Raw genomic sequence first — 19,723 nt, forward strand, 5'->3', positions numbered from 1 at the left:
ATCCAGACATCAAATCCTAGGGAAGATAGGTAGGTTTCCATTGTTCTACTCCAGAAGGCATAGTTGGTGCCATCAAAGATAGGTGCTTTAGAATACGAGGATTCATTCCTAGGCATTATGTTCACTAACCAAAATCTACCCAAGCTAGAGAACGCTTTTACTATAGGGGAACCTTGTGCTTTGATACCAATTGAAGAACACAAATGGAAACTGGGAGGGGGGTGAATCAGTGTATTTCAAAACTTCAAGTTCAGTGCATAGATTTTAAGGATGTAATGCAAACATAAACACACATACACAAGAGCATATCACATAACCCTAGATGTACAAGGAAAAACCCAATGTGGGAAAAACCTCGGTGAGAATAGCTACTGGAGTCTACTGCTCCAATCCATCCTCATAGATAAAACTAAATACAATATGTTTTAAGGCACCAACCCAAGGAGCACCAGCCCCTGATATTTTGAGAACCAACTCAAGGAGCACCAACCCCTAGTTTTATGAGCACCTACTCAAAGGAGCACCTACCCCTACTCTGAGCACTGACTCAAAGAATACAATGAATATAAATTTTAAATTAAAATCAGGTACCTTGTTGCAAATGAGGTTTTGCAACTCACTTTTGTTCTTCTCTCTCTCTGAATTATGTTTTCAATCTCTACTCTCTTCCTTTTGTCCTCTTCTCCTCTTTGCAACTAGTTCTCTGCTCTTCTTCTCTGTTCTCTACTCTTTGTTCTCCTTTTCTGCCTCACACAGTGTACATAACTCATTATGTTATCTTCCTTGGCTCTGCATTTTTTTTATCTCTAGTTCTTGCTGCTCTCTAACTCTTCATCTCTGCTACTACTCTCTCTCTCTCTCTCTCTCTCTCTCTCTCTCTCTCTCTCTCTCTTACTGCTACTACTTTCACTCTATATACTTTGTTTAGTAATGCACATCTCTTTGATACTTCACCTCTCTATTTCAATCAACTTCTAGAGTTATCTTTATTTCCACCACTATATCTATCTCATCTACTCATGTTGAATAACATCAAATTGCCTCTTCCTTCAGTCAACTCTCTGTATCAACAAGATTTTATTCTCTATCTTTAGTATGATCTCAAACTAGTCACTCATATTAAATGTGTTTTATGTGTCTTCAGGTCATTCTGTATAGATTACTAAACTTAGTAATCTCAATCTTGTCTTCAAGGATACAGTCTGCACTAGATTGGATTTCCCTCCTTGGATTGACCCCTTGCATTGAATGACCCTGCTCTATTTTCTGCCCTTTGTCTAGCTCTGTTCTATTCACTTTCTGCATTGGGTTGCTATTTTTAGCAAGCTTGATCTGTCCAGCAAATCTATTCCTACCTCTGTCAATCATCTCGAGCCCATCAATAGATTGCAACAGGTTCGCCATTAATTAGATTACTATCCTCTATCGACCTACCCAGACAACTACCATATTGAGATCCACCATCACCGACTTCTGCATATCTAATTTGTACTATCCACCAAGCAGCCACATGTCTTCATATTCTTTGTCCAAATCAAATGGTCAAGGTTTCTCAAATTCCATGTGGACAATCGGGCTGCTTAGATCAGTTAATCTTCATGCTATGACTAACCTGTGTTATATGAACATAGTGAACGTATCGAGTTGATAATAAACACTTATCCCGATCTACTCTGTCAACTAGATTTTTATTTCCTCATGTTCATCGCCATAGTTATCCTAAACAAGAACCTCCAGATCAGATGACCACATATCAAAATTACCATTAACTATCGATATAGGAAAATCATGCTAAAATGAAAGTATAAGTTATTCTGATGACATATTGTCAACCTCCCTTTATTGGCATAGGTATTCCAAAACTCAAACTCCATGGTGACAAACTTCATCGGCATAGGTTACTCCGATGGGAACCCCACCTTTGATTTTCCTTATCACCATAAGCTATCCCGAAACACAATCTCCATGTTGACACACCTTATCAGCATAATTCACCCCAAACACAACCCTATCAGAACAAACAACACTATCAGATTAACATCTGGACACTAACCCGTCAATAAAAACTTATTCCAATGACTCAACATGAACAAGCATCGACATAGCTATTCCAAAATCACATACCCACAGTTCTTCAACATATCGGCACGATATATGTTATTTCGATAAACTTACTATGGGGTCTTCTCTTCATTTTCTTCTATCGGAATTTAGTTAGGTCTATCAGCATAGTGGGAAGTTGTCATTCCGCCTTCAATAGCTACTCCGATACACATCCTCGGTCTTCTATTCGGCATAGCTATTCCGATACAATAATGTCGGAGCAGTTTGTTTTATTGGTTTAACAAAAAATTGTTACTCTGCCTATGTTCAGCTATTCCGATAATATAACTTCACATGCACAACTCTTGATCGGCTGATTTATCCCGATATGATAATTTCACCTACACAACATTTGATCGGTTGTTATCCCGATATGATAACTTCACTTTCCCAACTTGTTTCTCTTCATCCTCCAACACTTGTTTCTCTGAAACCTCTTGGCATCCCTGCATCACTTGTTGACATGTATGACAATAATGCCAACACATGTTCCCCTCTCTCTCTCTCTCCCTCTATATTATTATCTCTCTCTCTCTCTCTCTCTCTCTCTCTCTTATTTTCTCTCCCCATTGTCTAGGACATTACCTCTCTCTCTCTCTCTCATTACTTTGCTAAAAGTGCTTCCACTTGCCAGCCTCATGGTCTTTCCAAGATTTGCTGACACATGTGTGAGCACATCTTTCCCTCTTCCCCATGACAAGTGCTCTTCCCAAGAGGTGCTCACACATGTGTGAACACACTTTTCCCTCTTCCCAAAACTTACCCCTTGTGACACTTGTCACAAGTTTATGAGTTCAATCCATCTCATATCCTCACCTTCAATATGGACCCTTCATTTAGCTTCCAATCTCAACCATCTATTTTCAATTAAAAATACTATAAATTGGCCCTCCCCCCTTGATAAATCATCCACTTCCATTGCATTCTTATGATGTCAATTTGATTGCATATAACTCCATCTTACATTGCTATCCATTATCATCCTCCACTTACCATGTCAAAATCTACATCCATCAATCCATCCTTTGTTATGCAAATGTGTGAGCAATCCACAATCCACATTCACTATCCCCAACCATCTCCAAATCTTCATTAATCAATCTTACATGCAATGAGTTCATGGAGACAAGTAGGACAAGGAAGATCGAATGGCATTGGGAGCATCATAAGGGAAGTAATATTCATGTTTATTCATGTTTTCATATGATAATCTTCTTTGAGATGTTATGAAATGGTTAAATTCATATTCTAATAGTTGGGAATATTATGGATTTATATTGATTACTAACAAATCACCATTTTATTAGCATCATAGTTATGTGTTTGGAATGCTCAGTTGTGTTGACTTCTGGCTAACTGAGGTGGTATATCTTTTTTGGATCATGCTTTTTTGGTCCAGATATGCATTAGACCTTGATTTTGGATGTTGATATGGGTATCACCATGCTGTGTGTAGATATGCAATGCGTATTTTGTGTTGGAGGATGTTTTTGGGCTGACTGGTTAATGTGTTTTATTGTTTATCTACATGTTTTATTTGATGTTGACTTTGGAGGATGTGTCAATGTGTGCGGTTTGTTGGAATTTTCTTGCAAGGATGTGTTATTATGTGTTTGGGTCCCCTTTATCTCCTAAAGTGGACCAAATTATGTGTTATTGATTCGGGTGGCCTAGTTTTTATAATATTGTATATTCTATCTATGGTTGACCTAGTTCAGGGTTTTAACGAATAATCTTGTATATATAGATGTGTGGTTGTATGCATGAATTAATGTGAAGTGGATGTAAATGATATGCAAGTAGATTTGGTACGAAAGTCAGTTTGTGAAGAGATTTGATGGTAATATCTTCAGTGTGATAGTATTTTGAGATATTATTTGATGTTAGATGTGTTTGCCATGATATTGGTTACTTGACACAATGGTTCAAGGACAATTTCATGACTAGGAGATCTTTTTCATTTCAATTCATCTATTCCCTATACTCATCAAAAGATAGTGTGTTCCTTTTGGCAGCTTATGTAGTCCTTTGTATCTTTCCCTAAAGTTGTTCACCTTGGTCTTGCAAGTCCAATTAGGTGCAGTGAGCTCCTTGGCCTTGAGCCTAAAACATTGTAATTAGTTACTCATATTGTGAGTGTGATTTTCATCGTGGTTTTTCCTTGTTTAGGGTTTTGCACGTAAATTTGGTGCTCGTGTTTGTCGTGCTTTGTGTTTCATGTTTCATAATTGTAGTAATAAGTTAATTATGATTTGATGTTTAAAAGATTAGAAGAAAAGTATTTTGAGGTACAAACTAATTCACTACTCCTCTCAGTTTTGTGGTGTGTTCAATATATAGGTATAGTATGATGAAGAAAGGTAGGTAATAAGAAATGGATGGTGAGGTAGAGATGTGGATATGGAGTGAGGAAAAATCATACAGAGAGAGAGGGGTAAGGAGGGAGGGGGAGATAGAAATTGAGAGATGAAGAAGGGGACGGAGGGACCTAGAGAGGGGAAAGAGAGGCGAGAGAGAGAAAAGAGAGAGGGAGATGAAGAGATAGAGTGGTAATATCATTATGAGCAATATCCTTAACCCTGTGTACCTTAAACTCTATATCCTACACACTATTCTCAAAGACATATAACCTAAAAAAATTATATACCTTATGCAATATACCATATAAATAAGAGGGAGAAGTAATGACCTAGAGAGGCGAGGGAGGGAGAAGAGGAGAGACAAAAGAACAAAGAGAGAGGAGTAAGAAGGGATAGAGGGAGTGAGGTACTCAGGGGTGCAAAGAGAGAAAAGATAAGTAGAGAATTCATAAAGGGTGATGGGTAAGGGGGGATGGAGAGAGAGGTGGAGATGGAGGGAGAGAACTAAAGAGGGGACAGATAGAGAGGTTAGATAACTAGAGGGGAAGATAGAGGTGGGAGACTTGGATGGGGAGAGAGGGGGGTGAGATATGTAGAGGGGGATAGAGAGTCTTGGGTAATAAGGCATTGATGGAGTGGTGGAGAGGGAGGGAGGGAGAAACCTATAGAGGGGGGAGAGAGAGAGAGCCTAAACAATAGAGAGAGAGAGAGAGAATAAGAGAGAGTGGGTGAGGGAGATAGATACAGGGAAAGGATGGAGGGGGATATAGATAGGGAGAGAGGAAGAAAGGGAGAGAGGGAAATATCAATGGGGAAATATAAATGGGGGATGGATGTGTGAGAGAGAAGAGAGAGAGGGAGAGGGAGAGATAGAGGGAAGTATCAATATGTGAAATATCTTGAACCCTATGTAGCCTAAACCATGAACTATCAATATTGTCCTATAAACTCTATACCAATATCCTCAACCCCAAACCCTATACCCTCAACCCTAAATGATATATTCTACACACTATTCCATCAACTATATACAAGGAAGGGAAAATAAATGATTGAGAGAGTGGAGGGAGAGAGAAAATGAGAGAAAGAATAACAAAGAGAAAGAGAGGGCTCATGAGGGAGGGAAAGGTAGAAAAGGAGTGATTGAGAGACCTAAAGAGGAGAGAGGTAAAGAGATATATTAGCAATGAGAGAAAGAGGTGTAAGGTTGTAGGGAGAAAGGTGGAGAGGAGGGAAATAACTAGAGATGGTAGAGATATAGAGATGCGAGATCTAGAGTGTGGGGAGAGAGGGGTAAGAGACCTGGGGGTAGATATAGAGGTGATAGAGATAGAGGGGGGAAAGGATGTTGGTAATGAGATAGTAAGAGAGGTAGTGAGGTAAAGAGGTATGGAGGGAGAGACCTAGAGACTGGAAGAGAGAGAGAGAGAGAGAGAGAGAGAGAGAGAGAGAGAGAGAGAGAGAGAGAGAGAGAGAGAGAGAGAGAGAGAGAGAGAGAAAGAGAGAGAGAGAGAGAGAGAGAGAGAGAGAGAGAGAGAGAGAGGGTGGGAGGGATAAGTAGTGATCAAGAGAATGGATAGTCAGGGAAGAGAAATAATAAGTGAAAGAGAGAGAAGAAGAGAGAGGAAGGAAAAGATAGAGATGGGGGTAGGAAGGGAAGACGAGGTAGAGAGGTGAGAGAGATATAGAGAGGAGAGAGAGGTGAGAGAGAGAAGAGAGGGATAGATAAAGGTCTAGAGTTTTGGAGAGATAAAGAGAGTGAGATAGAGAGAGAAAAAAAATGCTAATAGGAGCATATTGATTTTTTTACATTTGGCTAGCGCCAAATTCGGAGATCGCAAAATGTAAAAAATGCATTTTTTCAATTTGGCGAGCACCAAATTTGGTACTTGCCAAATGGTTTGCATTGGGAAACACCAATTTTTTGTCTTGGGCATCCAACCCAAAGGCTTGGATGACCACTTCAAGCTTGAGATGTTTGTTTTTTTTAATTGTGAAAAAAATATCACATTTTTTGTTGTGATTTCCATCAGGTTTGCACGTATTCAATGCACACAAAATAAACACCTTGATGGTGTTAAGCTCTCTCTTATCTATCCAACCATATAATTTTTTTCACATTTTGATTATATTAAGGTTTTCATCTCTAATTTATTTTGTTAGTGTGTCCTTTTTTTGGTCAAAAACCAACATGTGCTATTTTGGGCATAGATTTTTACTTGTTCATCAAATTTTGAAATAAATTACATTTTTAGAAACTAGACCCCATTCTACACATATTGATTTTTATTTTTTTAAAATTTTGATTAGTTTTTAAAAAAAATTAAAGGGCAGCATGGTCTTTTTTCTATTTTTCAGGATGTATCCACTTCAAAAATTAGTAAAAAATCATATATTTATTAAAAAATTAGCCAAAAAATTTGGCATAAACTACATGGCGTTAGCTAATTTATCACTAAATTAATTTTATAAATAATAAAAAAAAAGTTGACATTTTATGGGGAGCATACTAGATGCTATGTTATGTTTTTTTCAAAAAAATAGGACCACTTTGTGTGCTTCCCCTTTTTGAAACCCTTAATCTACAAATTAGTAGTTTAGAAATTAGATTCCGATCAACAACTCTTGTTGTTGTTGCATCTTGAAATTTTGAGTGTAACTAGATATTCTTTTTCTTGGTCAAAGTTTATACTTTGCTGATTTTAGAAAATAGAAGTTGCATCTTAAGACCCCTTTTTGGCTCCCCATCTTGATGCACTTACCCCTATATCCTCCACAACACCTCAAAATATTAATTAGGTCAACACCAGTAGGACCTATCAATTGAAACATATGACCTAATATAGGTCAGCTTCAAACACATACATCACAACCAAAAATAGGTTTCAAATCAACCCAAGAAATAGATGAACCCCAACCATACTTATCTCATCCTTTAAGTCAATTAGAATAGGTCAGGCCCAACCACAATTGAAGGAACTCAACTTTTCGGCCCACATATCAACACCATTGTCAAAATTGTTGTCTATTAGCCTTACATCATCATGGAGAAACATAAATCATCATGCGGACCAATATGAAGACATTACAAACCATCTCCACCATCTCTATAGTAATCTTCTAGAGATATAAAACATCAAGTGCTAGCGCAAAAGAATAAACCCACTAAACTGATAGAAACATGGCAAATCGAGTAAACTAGAGCATTTCAACATAATGAATACTGCACTACGGAGCACCAAATCGTATAAAAATCACAAGAGAGAATCTTTACACATATTTCAACATGTTACCAATTCCACACAACAAGAATTATCTATCTGGAGGAATGCAGATCATTCCAGTGAGTCAACTGAGAAAACTTACACTATCAAATTGTATTCTAGAGAGCAGTCACTTATAAACTTTGTTGCACAAGTGTATATGATATGAAATATAGAAATTAGACACCTTACACAATACTCAAATCCAAAATTGCATAACCAAATCATGCAATACAGTAGAATGCAAACCACAATTTCAATTGTTAGACTTGAGAAAGATTCAATGTTAATACTTAGACAAAATTCTATAACAACATAGATATGAATCCAATAACAAATGTCATTCAATTACCTCCTTGAACATGTGACCACCAACTATTGCAACAACATCTCACAACCAAAGGATAAATAATAAGTAATAAGTGTTACCATATACTTACCAATCATCCACATTGATATTCTACCATGGATATATCTAATGAACTTTCAGTATGTTTTCAACCATGGTGATCACATATCAAACCATCTCTTCCAAATGTCAAATCATATCTCTCACATTGGCCTCCTCAACTTCACCAATGACTAAATTTTACATCAACGAGAACACATATTGAGTTGACATCAATTACAACACCATGCTACACATATTCCCAACAACTAGTCCCCTCTACCTCGATTGTGCTCTATATGAAATTTATCCCTTAGAAAAAGTTGTGGGTAACCTCATCTTAAGGCATTGTACATCAGTATTCGCTTGGAATTTACACTCTCTATGTTTCTCATTTTAATCTATTGAGCACTCTTTTACTTATGCCTAGGTCTAGCCCTATGCTTGGCTATATACCTAGGCTTGGCCCTATGCCCGAACCTAATATTGTCTCTAAGCCTAATCCTATCCCTAGCCTTAGCACTATCATGAAACTCATGCTCTCTTCCCTATCCACCCTATATCGTTTATCATATTTGCACCTATTATCGGGCATAAAAAATGCATCTCTATGCCTCCACAAGGCACAAAATAATAAGTCACGCTAGCATCATTCAATGACATTGGTCCCTATACTTAGTTGCGGTATCTACATCAATTATATCCTTCCATGGGTACCATGATATGTTCACTATGTTTTTCCTATGGATATAAGATAATTGTGGATCCATGCATAACATCCACTCACCCTCCTCCTTAGTAACATGTGTAAATCTATGCTCCCCGTCTATCAAAATTCCTTGATGTAAGCCAAACTATCGTTGTTATTTGTCTGGCCTATATCACTCTTTTAGATGGTGATTCTTACTAATATTGTACTAGGGTGTTTGTGATAGTTCTGATACTTAATATAAGTACAAATCCAATAGCCAACAAGATGAGGGGGGGGGTGTGAATCATACAAACTTAATCATCCATAAAAACATCAGATTCAACCTCGGTAACATATATTAGTCATATAACCAAAAACTATCAAACATGCAAACTCAAAAGCATATGAACAATATAAACCTCATAACACTAGATTTAACGTGGAAACCCAAATAGGGAAAAACCACTGTGGGATTTCGGACCCACTAAGAAATATACTCTTCTAGAGTATGCTCGGTTAAAAGCAAATCCTGTTAAAGATTACAAACACATTGCTAGATGTGACCCGGTTAAGGGATTTCCCTCAGATCTGTTAGGATCTTCACTTTGTTAGAAGTGACCTTGTCAAAGGATTTCAAACACTCAATCAGAATATCACCTTGTTAGAGGATTTACATATAAGACTGTTAAGTCCACTCGATTAAGAGATTTCCTGTCACTTTCACAAAATAATAGTAATACAGTCTATCTGCAACTTCACATCTAAAATGCTAAAGCAGATTCCTATTTGTTCAATACAATCTAGACATAGAACTAATCTTGTCTATCTGCTGGGAATCAATACTCTGTTATTCTAACAGGTCTTCAAGCTTATGTGCTCGGTAATCACTATGTAGCATCCCTGTGCATACACTTGCCCGCATACATTGTTTATCAACAGTTTCCTATTTATAAACAATCTTCTACCCGCTTAATCTCCTTGATCACATTTCCCATGATCAATCATAGCCATCAGATCTTCAATCTTGTCCAGGTTCATTGTATCTTTCGATCTGAAAATGTTTTACCCCGCCTTGGAACTTGCACATTCACCTTGGAACTTGTGTTAGGGTAATGCGGTTCAATCTGAGCTATATATCTCCTTGCCGACTTTCCATTGCCTTAGATTTGTTTAACAAACTTCTTCCACGGCTTGCCAATCATTGATCCACTCCAACTCATCAGCTTCTTTCATTAAATATCACATGTAAACATTTAATGCATTCTGTTATAGCTCGGTTACAACTCAATGAATACTAAACTTCACTCAGTAGACATTTTGTCTTCATTAACCGACTGCGATAACCTTAGGGTTTACCGACTAGGTTCTTTGCTTGATAACATAATATAGTATTAACCTTTACATTTTACAACATATGTATGATGTTAAAACAATCTAAAACATCAAGATCTCATCATTGTCTGACTCGGTAGAGTTGCCCATTGAATAACTTATCCCCTTATTCATCATATTTTTTCCCGTGTCTTTACTGACTCCTTTATAATCTTCATATCATATTTCTCAAGATATGGCAAAATCATACTGAATTAGAAAATCAATTTCTTGACATCAATGACAAAATAATAATATCAAGATAGTAAAACATCTTTAATCAATTATGTCCATAATCATCAACAACCTTCTCAATATCCTTATAATGTAATATTGCCAACAGTTTGAAGATACTATAGATAAAATGTATCCAATAACCACTCCTCACACCCTTGTTGTGGCCTCAAAATACAATATTAACCTTATCAATGACCCACCTCTAGTGTGCTAGATCTCTAACGCTACTATATTGTAACTTGTCACCATATGCAAATATATATAGTTCCCCTACTCCATAATCTCCTTTGTTGGTAATTAGCCTAGGCACATGTGAGGTCCACCTTTCCTCTTCATTTTCACACTATATTTTGATAGAATTATTTTCTTGCAACACTCATGATTTTGCTATCTTATGGCTATAGACTAAGTTATAATGATAATAGGCTAGAGTAGTAGTTTAACTTTGGATGGATGATGATTCAATAAATTGATGCTTTCTAGATTGCTTACATCTTCTAGATTTAGATTTTACTATTCGCACTAGATATAGATGGATTTTAGTACAAATTTATTCGTGTAATGATGGAGCTTCATGGATACAATTAAATTGTATATGTTAGATGATTGTGTGTTAATGTGTTCTATATAATTGATTTACAATTTTGTAATTGATTTTAAAGTATCTTAATAATGTGGCTAATTATGTTACGTCTATGTTGTGTATATGGTTTTATAGTAAATGTTACTTTGACTATTATTCTTTGATATATTGATGCTTGAGTGTAAGTCTGTAGATTAATATTCCATTACCAATAGTGGAGGTTCTCAAGAAACCATTTTTGTGTTTTTCTAATATAAATTGGCCTACCCTATGAGAGGTTGAAGGTCTTCTTATGTAAATGAGTATATGTGAAAATGTGTTGATTATTGTTGGAAGAGTGGGTGGGTGGCATCGAACAGGTATAACAAAATAAATGCCTAAACCTTGATCAAGATGTGACGATGAAATACAAATAAAGGTAGATCCAAACCGTACAATAAATCTAATACAAAAGGGGTTTAATAAACAAATATACTTCAAGGCCTTAGTAAGGATGAAGGATGGACCCTAAGATCAAACCTTAGGCCATGTAAGAATGTTGAGTTTAGTAAAAATGTAAGGGTAAAAACACACCTTATTAAAAACATCTAAGTTTATTAAATAAATAGAACATCAAAGAAATAACTAACCTAGATAGTTGAGTTGGTATTGATGATTAAAATCAATGCTATAATTATCAGCTCAAATAAATGTGAAACTAAATAAATAAATTGCATAGGTACTTAGCTCATGTATATTCTTTGTTTAGGTTGTTAGAAAGCTACTCATAAATATGTTGAATATTTTAAATCTATTATTGACATGCAAAACTAATTGTGCATAGTTTGGGTTCACATGAATGCATGAGTGACCTTTACATGTGTGAACCTAAAATTGATATACACATATGAACTTGTAACTTAGGAATTTGATTTGGGGCATCTGTAAAGTCTAAACTAATTTGCATTAATTCCTAGTATTTGAATTTATAAAAGGACATGTATTGGTTACAAATAGTTTTGGAGAATCTGCTGAGTTGCAAGGATCAAGTTCTAAATCTAAAAATAAGAAAGTGTACAATATTCTCCTAGGATGATGATGCAATGCTAATGCAATCTATTTATTCATTTTCAACAAAAAAAAATATAAATGTGCTCAAAAGGTTCTCATCTCTATCCTAGGTGATTCATTTCAGTCAAGTTTAAACTTTAAACACACCATTGTGTAACATGGAAAAATCACTTTAGTCAATTCATAATTGTCTAGAGAAAAGGGCAATAATTATTTAAATGATAAAACTTGACGTTTAGAACGTCTACATGTGCACACTTGAACTCAATAAGAAAAGGGGATTTTAAGGATTGAGATAAAAATTTTGGAATGCATTATTTAGGATTTGGAAAGGAATGGTGTTATTTGCCAAATTCCATCTAAAAATATTATAAGCAACACAATCACCATAAACTCAAAACATAAAATAAAAGGACATGGGTATGCAATTTTTAATGTTACAATAATAAATTCTGATATTTTAACAAGACTGTCTAATAAATAATTTTATTTTGTAACCTAATTATAGAGTTTTAGAGTTAGGTGAAAGATTTACATATATCATGTGAGATTCAAACCCTCAACTTATGTTTGCAAATGCTTTAGTTGTTCTACTCAAACTCGATACAAAATGAAGTAGAAGGTAGTTAAATATTTAATAAATTTCAAAGGGTTGAGCTGAATTGGTTATATCATCGAGTTCTCATTGTGAAGACCCAAGTTCAAATGTCAAAGGACATCTAATAAGGAATTCTAAGTTGTGACTCTTTGTCTTCCATAGTTGATTTCTATTGTGGAGGTGATTTTCTATAAGTGGATTTCTAAGTTGTGGCTCTTGATCTTCCCGATATGATTCTAATTTAGTCTCTTGAAAGGAACTGAAATTAATCTCATGATTATGCTTGCAAGAACTAGAAAATGATATTAATCTCATGATTATTATTGCAAGAACTAGAAACTGATATTAATCTTATAATTATACTCGCAAGAACTAAAAATTGATATTAATTTCATGATTATGGTTGCAAAGAGTAGAAACTGATATCCTTGTTATCCTTGCAAGAGCTTTTAATAATCTCATGTTAATGCTTGTATGAATAGAATATTTACAAATGATTAGTAATAAAAGAGAGCAAAGCATCTGACAAATGAGAAATTATAAAATACATGGTAGATACAAAATAAGGCCCAGTTGATATTACCATCTATCTTGAGCCGAGATGGGACTGGCAAGCAGGGAGTTAGGCTGGCTCTCAAATTCCACTCTGTTAATGCTCATAATCGTCGAATGCAATGTCCTTGTCTGCCCATTCCGCTTTTCTCCACAGGGATAAACATAGATGGACGACAAGCTTTCAGAAGAGGGAGGAGGAAGAAGACCCTCCAACATATTAAGAACATGGTCCACTGCAGGCCTCACTCCCACACTCTTCTGTATACAAGACAAGCCCACTTTGAGAAGAGTGTCTGCCTGGGCAACAACTTCATTACTGATGCCTTCAACTTCTCTAATCCGCTCATCAATAACGTCTCTGGTCATGCCCTCCTCCAATTTCGCCATAGCCCAGCAGGGATAATACACGTCCTCTTGACCCTCCTTAGAGGGGTCATGGTTCCTCCGTCCTCCAACAATCTCCAATAAAACCATCCCAAAACTGTACACATCACTCTTGCTGCTGACTGTGGACTCCATGAGCCACTCTGGAGCCATGTAACCGGGCGTTCCCCTGGCGTTGGAGTAGACAATGGAGTCAGAATTCATGACCTTGGAGAATCCGAAGTCCGAGAGCTTGGGCACAAAGTCCTTGTCCAAAAGAACATTCTCAGGCTTGATGTCCAGATGCACAATGGGTCTCCTGCACTCATGGTGGAGATAAGCCAGGCCGCGTGCAATACCCACAATAATTTTCACCCTCGTCGACCATGGGAGATGCTCGCGCTGGGATTGAACCTTGCGACCTTTCTTGTTAAACAGCCATTCGTCGAGAGAGCCGTTGGGCATGTACTCGTAGACCAGCATCCTCTGCTTCTGGTCGGCACAGTAGCCCCGAAGTTGCAGGAGATTCCGGTGGTGTAAAAGCCCTATAATAGACACTTCGGTACAGAATTCGTGATCTCCTTGACCCCAAGGTTCCATCTTTTTCACTGCAATTTCCGACTGGTCCGACAGCTTTCCCAGGTACACATTGCCGAACCCGCCCTTGCCCAAAATCATGCTGAATTCGCTGGTTGCGGCCTCTAATTCCTTGAGTGGGAACAATTTAACAAAATTGTGGGCAATGATCTTCAGAACCTCGTCCCTCACATTTTTTCCCTTTGCTGGGTTTCGATCCCCTGACGTCGTCGATTCCCCCAGGCCCCAGCGCCTGCCCTGCTTTGTCCCGAAGAGGAAAAACACAGCAAGGCACACAACACCCACTAGGGTGAACAAGCACAGGGCTATCACGAACAATACGAAAGTCATCCCCTTTTTCTTTAAGCCATCCTCCATCGCAGGCGAATCGATCTTGAAGAACGCCACAACGCTTCTATCATCGGATTGCACCAGACTCGAACTTGAGACCTCTGTTGCATGCCGACACAAACTCGAATTGTTGTTGTAAAAGGCTGCAACGCAGGAGCAGTTATTTATGCAGGATTCGCTACACTGATCCATTGTGATATTGCCAGAGATTGTGTGCCCCCCGCTCCCCTGAACCCCAGTGAAACTTATCATCTGCTGGGAGTGGAGCTTATTACAGGGCCCGCTTCCTGCAATTATGTGATTCAACAGAGACATGTTGAGGATGAGAATTAACATAATTCTGTTCTCCATCTCGTAATCACATACAGAATTCTTGAACAGGGAGGAAAACAATGCATTATATGCACTGTTTCTAAGGACGGATCGATTATGAATAAACAATGCCGGCTAAGGGGGAGCAACTATTAAATTATGGAGGACAATAGCAGGCTATGGACAGATCGACGATAATATTCCGCTTCATAGCAAAACTACAGAGATGCTCGCTCTGTACCCATCGAAACTGGCTCGGTATGTGTGAATATTTAATGGAGAATGGATTGTAATCTCCGTTATTGGTGACATTGGTATCTCAACCAAGCTCCGTGAAACTTGCGATGGGCGACAAATGGGGAAGAGTGAATAGGTAGATGGAACCAAGGCATATTTTAATGTCGGATTATATGTCGACTAGCAGACGATGTTATTGATATTCTACACTCACGGATTTCTGAACAGTCGATTAAATCAAGCACAAAAATATTATGGCATGAGACGAGGGGACGTCTTTTGGAGTATAGTTGGGTAGTAATGGCGCAATTCACATTTAGGTCGGTTTCATTTTGATGAAATGATCTAATATAGTAATAATCATTTTTTATAGTTCTAAATAATATAATATATTTGAGTTCGTTTATTGGTGGAGAATTTGTATTATTGTAAAAGAAGTCATAAATTTAAATCTTGCAAGGTAAGTTATGTACGTCTCGTTTGTAATAGATTATTTCATATTGTGAACTATAAAAGACTCTGTTTCGACTTTGTCAAAATGAATATACACACAAATTACTAATTATCATCATATTAGATCATTTTGTCAAAACGAAATGAAACCTATGTTATCATTCTTTTTTATTTATATATTTATATTTTATTTTAAAATGAGTATTTTTGTATTTCAAGTTAATTTTGTGTTGTATGAGTTGATCTCAAATTAAAATAAATAAATTAAATTGTTGATTTGTGTTTTTTTACCATTTTATGAGAGTTGAATTGGAAAACATTTGTGTGATTAGATGTCATTGATATTTAAAGATAGTCATTTATGCATTTAACAATTATTTGAGAATAATAAGGGATATCCTTATTACGAAGAACATGAAATCACATGTGTTAGGATTTGGGTGCCATCAACATTTTAAATCCTTTAATTTATTGTTTTCCTAAAATCATTTGTAATTTACCAATAAGAGGTTAAAACATTTAATCAATGGTGGTGAAAGAAACCATGTAAAAGCAAAGTTACAATTACCATTTTTCTTCTAGGAAAAGGACAAAATAGCTAGGCTTTCCATTTGGAATCTTCTATTTTTTGGGGGTTATGACATATGTCATAAGTTGGAAGAGGATCTATGTCAACTATGACAATTGTCATAAGATGCCATGACGACTATCATAAGATGCCATGACAACTATGACAACATCTATGCCAATATTTTTGACGTAATTCTTACATAGGTGCCCATGCATCAGAGATGCCTTATGACAACTATAAGAGCATATGTAACTTGTTGTTTTGGGTGGTTTTGACTGATTCCAAGGAGGTAGGTTTGATTTTTTCAATTGGTTTCATTGCCTATTGTTTGGTGATACCATAGTGGTATTCATCCTCACAAACTCCTATAAAGTAGTGGCTTAAGTTAGAGTTATTCATTTAGTCTTGTTCAGTTTGTAGGATAACATTTGAAGTGTTGCCATATTTTATAGAGGTCTACAAAGAAGTGTATTGTTGTTGTAATCTTCATTTGATTGGTAATATACTTGCTTCTCTTTCTATGGTGTAGTATTTTTCTCGAAAGGGTTTCTACATGTAAATTTGGTGTTTCATGTGTTATGGTTTTCTTCTTCCTATTTTGATTCAACAATCACTCTATTAAGGGTTAATCTTTAGTTTCAAATTTGCAATCATTTTTTAGTCTAAGTTCACATTGCAAGCTTTCTTCACCTTGTTTTACAACAATATGAACATTTTGAATTGGATCATTAAAATGATTTGACATTGTTAGTATAAATGAAATTGAAATAAGGCTTTCATGTATTATGTTGAAAAACTAAGAAGGCAACTTGATCTCATTCCTATTAGGCTGAAAATTTTAAGGGGTGACCTAGCAAAGACTTGTGGTGAAAACCCACAATAGTACTGTAGACACCTAAAATTGTCCAGTGTAATTAAATAAATATTTTATTTATTTAATCATTTTATCCTAATTCTTCTATTAATTAAATAAATCCTTATTTATTTAATTAATTCATTTATCCTCTTCTAGCCTTATTTCTCATTTAAATAAATACATTTATTTATTTAAATTATCCTTTTCCTGAATTAAATAAATATCTTATTTATTTAATTGATCCCACTTCTACTATTAATTAAACAAATCTTTATTTATTTAATTAATTCATTAGCCTTTTCTACCCATGACACATGTCATTCATCTCTTAATTCCTACATTACCTACCCTTTCATTATTTTCTTATTTCCTCTACCTACCCTCTAATCATAGCTGACCTCTTTTTACACCTCTCAATCTTATCCCTCCATTCCATATAGTGTCTTTTATATAAGGAGATGCTTCTTTCATTATCAAACCCTGGCAAAAACTCACTATGCATTCAGCCACACTACGCTTTTGAACTTTCATATGCGATCCTACTTGCAACCAGATTTCCGTTCTTTGTTGAGCTCTTGTGCACATAAAATCTGGGAGCAAATATATCAAGCAAGATCAATGGAGATAGGAAGAATGGAGATCCAAACCCTATTGGACATGTGACATGGTATAATATTTGTGATTTCATTTGATTTGCATTGTCTTAGGTAATCTTCATATGTTATGGTGGATTTTTGTTGTTGTTAGGCTAGGGTTTTTGTGGTTGAATCCATTTAGTCTTTCAATATTGTTGTTATCCATTTTCACCATATACATTTTAGCACGCCCCGTGGGACATGGATTTTTGTTAGATCTGTATTTTTTGCAGATTTTTCTAACCCTATATTGCTGTTTTGTAAAACAATTTGGAAAATAACCTTGTGCAGCTAGGGTTTTGGACACAAAATCAAGATCTTGGAGAGATTTGATCATATCTCACAAACGGCTTGGAAATTTTACACCAAATTTTTTTTGTAGGTTGAAGACAATATTAGGAGCTCTCAAAGAAAAATTCAGATCTATTGGAGCATATTTTAATTTTCTACGAATTTTTTATGAATTTTCATAAAAAAATTAATTTTGAGAGCAAATTAGTGAATTTTTTGGATTTTCTTACATTTTTGGAAATCTATCATAATTATACATAGGATGTGTTCTTTGTGATTTTAATTTTTCCCTAAAAATCGGATCTTTAAAAATTAGGGTTTTTCCTTATTTTGATCAGATCTCACAAACGGCTTCGAATTTTGGCATCAAAATTTTTTTACAAGTCAAAAAAATTATCAGAGGTGTTCAATAAAAATTTTAAATTTGTTGGATCAATGATTCATTTTATATGAATTTTTTATGATTTTTCATAAAAAAATAATTTTGAGAGAAAATTAGTGAATTTTTTGGATTTTCTTACATTTTTGGAAATCTCTAAGAATTATACATAGGATTTGTTGTTTGTGATTTGAAATTGGATACAAAATCATTCCTCAAAAAATTGGATCTTTGAAAATTAGGGTTTTGCATTATTTTACTCATATCTCACAAACTGCTTAGATTTGTTGCAGAAATTTTTTATGCAGGTTTGGAAGACCATCAGGACTCTTCAGTAAAAATTTTAGATTTTTTGGATTGATTTTGCATTTTATATGAATTTTTTATGATTTTTCATAAAAAATTAATTTTTGGAGCAAATTAGCAAATTTTTTGGATTTTATTACATTTATGGAAATCTCTTGAAATTTTACAGGTGGCTTTTTTTTATGATGAATCAAATATTTGAATTGGTCAACAAAACGCATTGTTGAAGGCCACTATTTCACAAAGTCTTTTGGATCTAAAATTTACCTAACTTGTGTGCTTGCAGGAAGGGGTGATCATTTGAAACAATCCAAACTACTAACAAATCTTTGTTGCAGGACCTTGATAAAGATTTTCTTTTGATCTTTATTGTGTGCCTTGTTTTCATAGATTAGCAAACACTTCAATCGGTGCACTAAAATTGAACCATTGTCTTTTGTGTCTTGAGCAATAGGCTCTTTTTGTTTAATCTTTAGAGGGCCTGTCTCCCTGTGTGGTCATTAGGACTACTAGTGAGGAGAGAATGACCCAAGTGGTAGCAAAAGAAAAGCCATCTTCTTCCAAACCATTATAAATAACTGTATCCATGGTGAAAACTATGGGTAATGTGTGTTGATTAGTTCATATCGACACTATGTCTCCCCATAAACCCATTTGATCAAATTTATTTGATTAGTTGTAGGGCGTAACCCCTACCGGTTGGGAGCCTTCTGTATTTATAGAGCTGAAAGTGCTGCATGTATGGCCACACGAGCGGATGCCCTTACTAGCACCTTTTTGTTTTAGAAGCCAAAATCCTTCTAGTTGTTGGGGCAGGAGGTCGGACCTCTGGTAGCTGCCCACACACATACGGTTCTTAGTAGAGATACAAAGTTTTCCACAAGGAGTTTTCGTGGGGACTGATGCTTGGTTGCCCCGAGAAGTGAGTGCCGAGGGTGGAGCCAATGGGGTCAAGCATCTAAGTATCCGCTCTGAATAGTGTAGCCTCGGGGGAAACTCCACGTGGGATCAACAACTATTGTCTTGGCTAGCCATAAGAATTGTGCTTGACTTCTTTTGAACAATCAAACATTCAAGACCAAACAGCAAAACATTGTGTCTTTTGTGTCTTCAAGTGTATGCAAAACAATTTTTTACATCAAACAACACACTTTTTTTTTAGTCATTTTGAGTCAAACACTTGCAAACATTGAG

General features: G+C 35.9%; 1 protein-coding gene across 1 annotated transcript; it reads right to left on the reverse strand.

Moving 5' to 3' along the window:
• Positions 1–13,223: 13,223 nt before the first annotated feature.
• On the reverse strand, positions 13,224–14,840 carry LOC131036633 (G-type lectin S-receptor-like serine/threonine-protein kinase SD2-5). Its single transcript, XM_057968560.2, has one exon. It carries the CDS (start codon positions 14,838–14,840, stop codon positions 13,224–13,226), a length of 1,617 nt encoding a protein of 538 aa, XP_057824543.2.
• Between the last annotated feature and the right edge of the window lie 4,883 nt (positions 14,841–19,723).

This window comes from Cryptomeria japonica, chromosome 1, assembly GCF_030272615.1.
Source record: "Cryptomeria japonica chromosome 1, Sugi_1.0, whole genome shotgun sequence".
Lineage (NCBI taxonomy): Eukaryota > Viridiplantae > Streptophyta > Pinopsida > Cupressales > Cupressaceae > Cryptomeria > Cryptomeria japonica.

What these genes read in the sequence shown, in the direction of transcription:
- LOC131036633 (XM_057968560.2), bottom strand. Translation starts at nt 14,840, where the DNA reads ATGGAGAACAGAATTATGTTAATTCTCATCCTCAACATGTCTCTGTTG.